General features: G+C 48.9%; 1 protein-coding gene across 2 annotated transcripts; it reads right to left on the bottom strand.

Moving 5' to 3' along the window:
- Positions 1-2,023: 2,023 nt before the first annotated feature.
- On the bottom strand, positions 2,024-6,408 carry LOC135980087 (maestro heat-like repeat-containing protein family member 7). 2 transcript variants are annotated; one of them, XR_010597318.1, is made up of 5 exons: positions 6,248-6,408; positions 5,505-5,660; positions 4,983-5,105; positions 3,778-4,353; positions 2,024-2,768 (listed from the first exon to the last, which is right to left on the bottom strand). XR_010597318.1 is itself a non-coding variant. In XM_065580161.1 (4 exons), exons 1-4 carry the CDS (start codon positions 6,359-6,361, stop codon positions 4,234-4,236), a joined length of 513 nt encoding a protein of 170 aa, XP_065436233.1. In that variant the 5' UTR covers positions 6,362-6,408; the 3' UTR covers positions 3,093-4,233. The 2 variants fall into 2 exon arrangements, 1 of the variants encoding a protein (XP_065436233.1); XM_065580161.1 differs by lacking the exon at positions 2,024-2,768 and having other exon boundaries at positions 3,093-4,353.
- Between the last annotated feature and the right edge of the window lie 815 nt (positions 6,409-7,223).

Raw genomic sequence — 7,223 nt, 5'->3', positions numbered from 1 at the left:
TGTGTGACTGTGAGTGTTTCCCTTGTGTGTGAATTTATTCAACAAAATCTTGAGCTTCATAATGGATACCATGAGTGAAAAGAAAAATAGAAAAATAGAATCAGAACACAGAGTTTTCAACATTGAATGGACGAATAAATACTTATGTACTATTTCCAAAGACAAAATACTGTGCCTCGTGTGTCGCGAAACGTTAGTCGTTCCGAAAGAATACAATGTTCGGTGGCACTTTGAAACTAAGCATCCCAATCTCGCCAAATTGAGCCCAAATGAAAAAATAATTAAAGTAGCCAGTTTAGCGAAAAACCTTAGTAGAGAACAGCAAATTTTCAAGAAAGTGAGCACTGAGAACGATACAGTTACTAAAGTAAGATTTAAAATTTCTAAGGAAATTGCTGCTGCTGGGAAATGCTTCACAGAAGGCGAGTTATTAAAAAAGTGTATGTTGATTGCTATATCTGAGTTATGTCCAGAAAAGAGGGGAATATTTGAGAATGTCAGTCTATCACGCATGACTGTACGGAGAAGAATAGCTGACATTTCTACCAATTTAAGTGATCAGTTAAAGCAGAGAGTCAGTGAATTCTGCTTTTACTCCCTAGCTATGGATGAAAGCACTGATTTAAAAGACACCGCCCAACTTCTTATTTTTATTAGAGGTATTGATAAAAACTTTGAAATTACTGAAGAACTTGCTGGCATGTGCTCCATGACGGGTCACACAACCGGAAAGGAAATCTCCAGTGAAGTGATAAAGTGCATGAATGATAAGTCGGGATTAGATTTCACAAACTTGGTGGCCATTTGTACTGATGGTGCTCCAGCTATGTGCCAAAAAAATGTTGGAGCAGTTACTCTTCTTGAAGAATTTATCGGGAGAGAAATAACCAAACATCACTGCATTATACATCAGCAGGTTTTTTGTAGCAAAGTCTTAAAATTTGAGCATGTAATGTCAGTGGTAGTTTCCATTGTAAACTACATCCGTTCTAGAGGACTAAAACATAGGACATTTCGAGCCTTTCTTGAAGGGGTAGACACCGAGTGCAATGACTTAATCTACCATACAGAAATGAGGTGATTGAGTCGAGGAAGAGTGCTCCAGCGTTTCGTTGCTTTGAAAGAGGAGGTAGCAAAATTCCTAGAAAATGGGCCAATAAAATTCCCAGAGCTTGAAAATGAGTCCTGGAATCAAGATCTCTTTTTCTTTTGTGATATTACAGCACACCTGAATGATCTCAACATTCAACTTCAGGGAAAAAATCAACTTATCTTTCAAATGTGTGCAGCAGTGAAAGCTTTCAAAATGAAATTGAAACTTTTCAGAAGTCAGCTGTCAAAAGGTGAAATGTGTCACTTTCACACTTGTGCACAGCGTATCCCTCAGCACAAACACGCCGAGTTAGGAGAAAAATACGCAAAGCACATCATTCTTTTGATTGAAGAATTGGACAGAAGACTTACTTTGTCTAAAGAAGAAGACGTCCAGTTGAAGCTGATTGAAGATCCCTTTTCTGTGGATCCAGAGGAAGTGCCACTAGATTTGCAGTTGGAGGTTATTGAACTTCAGTGTTCGGCAGTTTACCGAAATAAGCACAGAGAAAGCAGCTTGCGGCACTTCTACAAAAGTCTGGACAATGAAGTTGCACTGAAAACGTTCAGCATTTTTGGACGCACTTACATATGTGAACAAACATTTTCCATCATGAACATGAATAAAAACAAGCAACGTTCTTCTCTGACTGACGACCATTTGGAAGACATTATGAAAATATCCACACGATGTTCCGGCGAACGCCGTTCTCTGAGTGGCTCGTAACATCCGAGAGACAATTCCACCAATCAAGGGGTGCAGGCAGCCCAAAGGCAGGCCCCCTATTACATGGGTGCCTGAAGTCTATTCCGACGTTGGGCTCTCGGCCCGTCAAGCACAGGAACGGATCGATGGTGAACAATTGCTACGGCCGACCGTTCGGCTAAGCGTTGAAGAAGAAGTATAGATTTAGGTATCTATTGACATCCATGTTTGAAAGTGCTGGCCCAAGTGTCTAAAGAAAAGTGAGATTATATAATGTCAATGGATGGAGAGATGAAGGGTTTTATTTAACTGTCCAAGGGGAACTAGAGGCCTGGATCATACGAACAGCCATATTCGATCAGACCAGTGGTCCATCTAGCCCAGCATTCCATCTTCGGATCGGAGGCTAATCAGAAGAAAGGGAAAAGGTCATTAATGCCGTGGCTGATGTAATGAACCAGCTTTCTTGCAATTCGTTCCATTATGGAAGGAAGACAGAGACGTGAGAGCAAATGCCCTTGGTTTTACACTAACAGTCTTGTCACCCTTTTGTTTAGCTGGAGCCAGTCGCCATCATTCTGCTGCGTACTGGGGTCACTTAAACTCATCCCCAGCTGCCTACATCTCATGGGGAACAATGCAGGTAATTACCACAGGATCATGCAGGCACTGGCTTCGGGGCTGGGGTGGTGGCTCAGCTGACCTCCTCCAGTCACCAACTTCTCTGTGGGAACTCAGGGCCCTCCTGAGTCCCATCAGTGGCTTTGGGAAAGGTCCGGGCCACCCAAGAGATCTCCGTCAGGAGCATTTTCCCTCTCCTCCTGGCCAGTCAAGCAGCAGAACAGGTTCCTGAATCTAGCTCCTAGGGTCTGAGGTGACTGGTTTCTGCCACCATCCCGAACTTGCTGAATGGCCCGTGAGACACTGACACGGACAGAGGAATCCGGATCTTGCTGCAGGCCACTGAGAGCTGAGACAGAGAGAGGAAGCTCAGGTCAAAACACATATCGTATTAGCATGCCCTAGCACCTGCACCATGGGCCTCTGTATCTTCCACAGGGGCGGCTCTATGTTTTTTGCCACCCCAAGCACGGCAGTCAGGCGGCCTTTGGTGGCATGCCTGTGGGCGGTCCGCTGGTCACGCGGATTCAGCGGCATTTCTGTCGGTGATCTGCCGGTCCCGTGCCTTCAGCGTACCTGCCGCCGAATTGCCGCCGAAGCTGCGGGACCGGCGGTCCTCCCGCAGGCATGCCGCCGAAGGCTGCCTGACTGCCGCCCTCACGGCGACCGGCACGCCGCCCCCCGTGGCTTGCCGTCCCAGGTACGCACTTGCTGCGCTGGTGCCTGGAGCCGCCCCTGATCTTCCACAGCAACTAACTCCTCCCAGATGCTCTGGACCCACCAGGGCTATCAGTGTCATCGCCAGCTGATAACCGCTTAAGTCCTCAGGGACATCTGCCCTTGGCAGCACCATCTTCCACTGCATTCTGGGGCATCCACCTCCTTAGCACCATCTCCCTGACACATGCCAGGGCCTCTCACCCTGCCTGGCATTTACTTTCTCCTGGTAAAACCTTCTGGCACCTGGAGATGGAAGTGATGCCTGACATCAGAGAAAACAAAGCTGGGACTGATGTCCAGGCTCTCTCAACAGCTACCTCTGGCCACGTCTAAATTGAACTCAATGCAGCAGCATGGCGGGGGAGTTGCACTTTTCCTAGATTGGTTCACAAGTGGGAGGGATAGCTCAGTGGTTCGAGCATTGGCCTGCTAAACCCAGGGTTGTGAGTTCAATCCTTGAGGGGGCCATTTAGGGAACTGGGGTTTAACAAACAAACAAACACTATCTGGGGATTGGTCCTGCTTTGAGCAGGGGGTTGGATTAGGTGATCTCCTGAGGTCCCTTCCAACCCTGATATTCTACAAGGAGCATGAGCTCTCCTTCCACATGCAAACACAGCCATGTGGCAACTACTTACACTGAAGTATCAGCTCCTTCTCTTGCCTGACCATGGCGGGCTCTGAGCTTTGAACAGTGCAACCTGGAACGTACAATGGAAATGAATCTTGCAGGAGTTTTCACCTACCCTGGGGCTACCTTTTAAAAAATGTCAGTCTTTCCAACAAGCAAAACAGCTTTCAAGTGGTCCCTGGGATAATCAGACAAGTCCACAAGCTCCAAGACAAAGAGGCTCATGTCTTGGAAGATATAGAGAGCCTGATTGCCAATGGCTATGGTATTGCTGCAGTCCCACAGGGATTCCAGTCGGTGGAGCTGGAGGGTAGGGTTGTAATTTGCTCCAGGCCTTTTGATATAATCTCCAGCCCAACTGCCTCAAGGGCAGGAAACCTAGACATTAGGATCCCAGGAGGTTAATTCTTGCTGCTAGTGCCCTCCAAGCAGAACACGGGACAACCTCTCAGATAGAAGTTGCTTAAGAAAAGTCGTGGTTACCGATAAAGATGGCTGCTGCCCGTCGTATTGGAGCCTGGGGGCTCTGGAGGTGATCCAGACATTGGAGCAAGATGTCAGATACGCTCTTGAGCTTCAGCACCTAGGAATAGAAACCAAAGAAGCTTCTTGTTGCTGGGGCCGCAGGGTGAGGAGAAGAGAGATTTCATCTCCAGGTAGCTGCTTGGCTTGGAGGGGTGGGAAGAATGCAGCTCCCATCTCCATGTATCCTGGGGGCGACCATCTACATGCCAGGGAGTCATTAAATGACCATTTCAAAGTGTCACCAGACACATTGCTGGTGTCTGAGCTGCTGGCACTGCAGGGCTGGAGCCTGGCACTAGAGAACACTGAAGCCTGGTTGTATGGGCTTCATCTGGGGAGGACATTAGAGAGGGTGCAGAGCATAGGAAATACGGTGCAGAAGTGGCCAATGGGCTGGGGTAAGGTGAAAAATGGGGACATCCAGTTTCCTGCAGGATTCGGAAGGCATTTTTGCCATCAACTGATTCTTTATGTTGTGAGCTTTCACCTCCGTACTGAACTCCTGGCCAGGTCTGGCTGTTCAGATCTGACAGGCACTGGGAGGAGTGGGGGAGCTGGGTGCTTCTAAGAGGAAGCCAGAGTGCAGTATGCTAGTACTAGACATGCAATCAGAGCAGTGAGTGAGGGAACACGTTTCCGGTCCCACATCTAGAAGCAGCACTCACGAGAAGCCGATTGTTCACTTACAGAGTGCTGGCAGATCTTGTCCACCACCCGGGGATGGGTGTGCCAAGCCTTCTTGCTGTTAATCTGCTTAGGACAAGACCATCCCAGGAGCTGAAAACACCCAGCCAAGGCTTTCTGACACCTCTGTAACACAAGATGGGACAAGGAAAGTTTGCATCATGAGAAGAGCTGGAATCTGTGGTCACTCTGCAGTGAAAAGCCAGCTGAAATGATCAATGAGGGAAAGGAATGTGGGGGTCACATGGTATCCTGCTGACCCTTGGTGTCTCTTTGTTCCTATTAGTGGAGGCTCCTGGAGTTTGATCTTCATGGTGGCTGCAGTTCAGTGACTTAGGAAGTGGCTGCTGGGAGCCATAAAACATCTCCACTTGTGTGTCCATTGAAGGCCAGGGAACTTGCTTAGGTAAGCGGGTAGGGCTGAGATTTTTCACTTTTGGGAGGCGGCTCTGGAGACAGATCTAGCAGGAGAGCTGGAGCAGTCAGGGCCTGCTGCACCAGGGAGCACATGGCAGCGGGACTTACCTTGCCCACGTCAGGGTCCTCGTCCTGTAAGTGAAGGAGCAGTGGGACCAGGCTGCGGGTCACTTCCTCCTGCAGCAGGGGCTTCTGCCTCCTCTTCACCATGCTAAGCAACTCTGTAAAGAGCATGATGGCAGCAGAGCGCACCTGGGGTCTCACCTGTGATGGACACACAACCATGAGGGGATCTCACTGAGGGAGCTTCACACTCTCCTTACAGGGTGAGCTCGGCACAATGCAAACCACAGATAGGGGCCAGTCTGACTAATAACTCCATGGTCTGCCCACCAAGAGGGCACCCATTTGCAGAAAGGTTTGGGTGGAGGGGCAGACAACACAGGTTAGGACAGTGGTTCCTAAATTTCCCTGGAGGCCTCCTGTAAGTGGTGACTCCATCCACAGTGAAGGGCTCTTTGGAGGGTTTCTTTAATGGGTTCAACACTTTCATCATTTCATAGCATTTAAGGGCCATTCATTCATCTAGACTCCAAAGCACAGGACATTACATTTCACCCCATGACCACTACATTGAGCATGTTAACTTGAGTTAGATTAAAGCAGATCAGTCCTCAGGAGACCAAACGGTTGCATGCCACACACAGAGAACACGAGAGACCAAGGTGTCACCAATGCCTGAGGCCCAGGCAATGGCTCGGAACTGATCAGGTCAGATATGCCACCACTACGACTCCAGAGTCACAACACTGTCTGGCTGGGGATGGGCAGGTCAAGAGACCCTGACTTACAGCATCGAATAAGGGGATTAGCTTCCTGGCCACGCTGGTGAGCTCACTCCCATCCAGGCTCTGCAGAAGGTTCTGAACAGCTGAGATGGCCTCCAGAATACTCCCATCATCCATCTCATCCGAACCCCAAAGGATGGCAGGCAGCAGGGCCTTGACTTGTTCCACCTACACACACACACACATGGGGGGGCTCATCAGATCTCCCAGCCCTCCAGTGAGTACATGCCACAGTGCCAGGGCTGTGTTTATTCTACCCCGTGGCACCAAGTCAGAGAGAAGCTCCGTCTCCACAGTCGGAGGCGTGGTGCTTTAGAATCAATGGGGATGCCTGACGAGGCAATCAGTGAATCATAACCCCGTCCCGGGTCGTTCTGGTGTAGAGTGGGCAAAGCTGTGGTTTGCTTCGGGGCTTTTCTCTCTTTTCTACGTGCTATTAATTATTATTATAGCAGATGCTGGCAGCAATCTCCATAGTTAAGGCTGGTACACAGTTTCCATTCTAGTTGCTCCTTTTGATACGCTCCTAAAAACATTCCCTTTTTGGATGGAAATGTTCCATGCTGTCTCCCCAGTCAATTGTGATTTTTTCGTCTCTGAGCTGTAGGGCAGTTTTTCCACTTACAAACAAACAAACGAAAACTTCTAGCCACCTTCTTTTCCCATGCAGACAATCCCCCAAAGGGTGAAACTTGGGGAAAAAATCAAACCTGGCCCATGGGGAGACCTAGGTGAGAGCTGAACCCTCTGCAAAGTTTGAGAAACTTGGACCTGATAGGCAAGGCATTGAAATATCATTTGGGGGCAGAGCCACAAACACTCTTTAAGAGAGTGCTCTGCCTCTCTCAGGGCCAGAGACTTTGGGGCCAGCCAGCTCCATGCATTAATCAGATGCAGCGGAGGAGGAGAGAACTATTTTGGGCTGTCAGGAAGGAAGGGGAAGCAGGAGCAGGGGGGAGTGGCTCCTAGAGTACCCTGG

The sequence above is a fragment of the Chrysemys picta genome, unplaced genomic scaffold, assembly GCF_011386835.1.
Source record: "Chrysemys picta bellii isolate R12L10 unplaced genomic scaffold, ASM1138683v2 scaf1799, whole genome shotgun sequence".
NCBI lineage: Eukaryota > Metazoa > Chordata > Testudines > Emydidae > Chrysemys > Chrysemys picta.
Note: the sequence above shows the minus strand (reverse complement) of the source record. Positions and strands in the feature narration are given on the sequence as shown.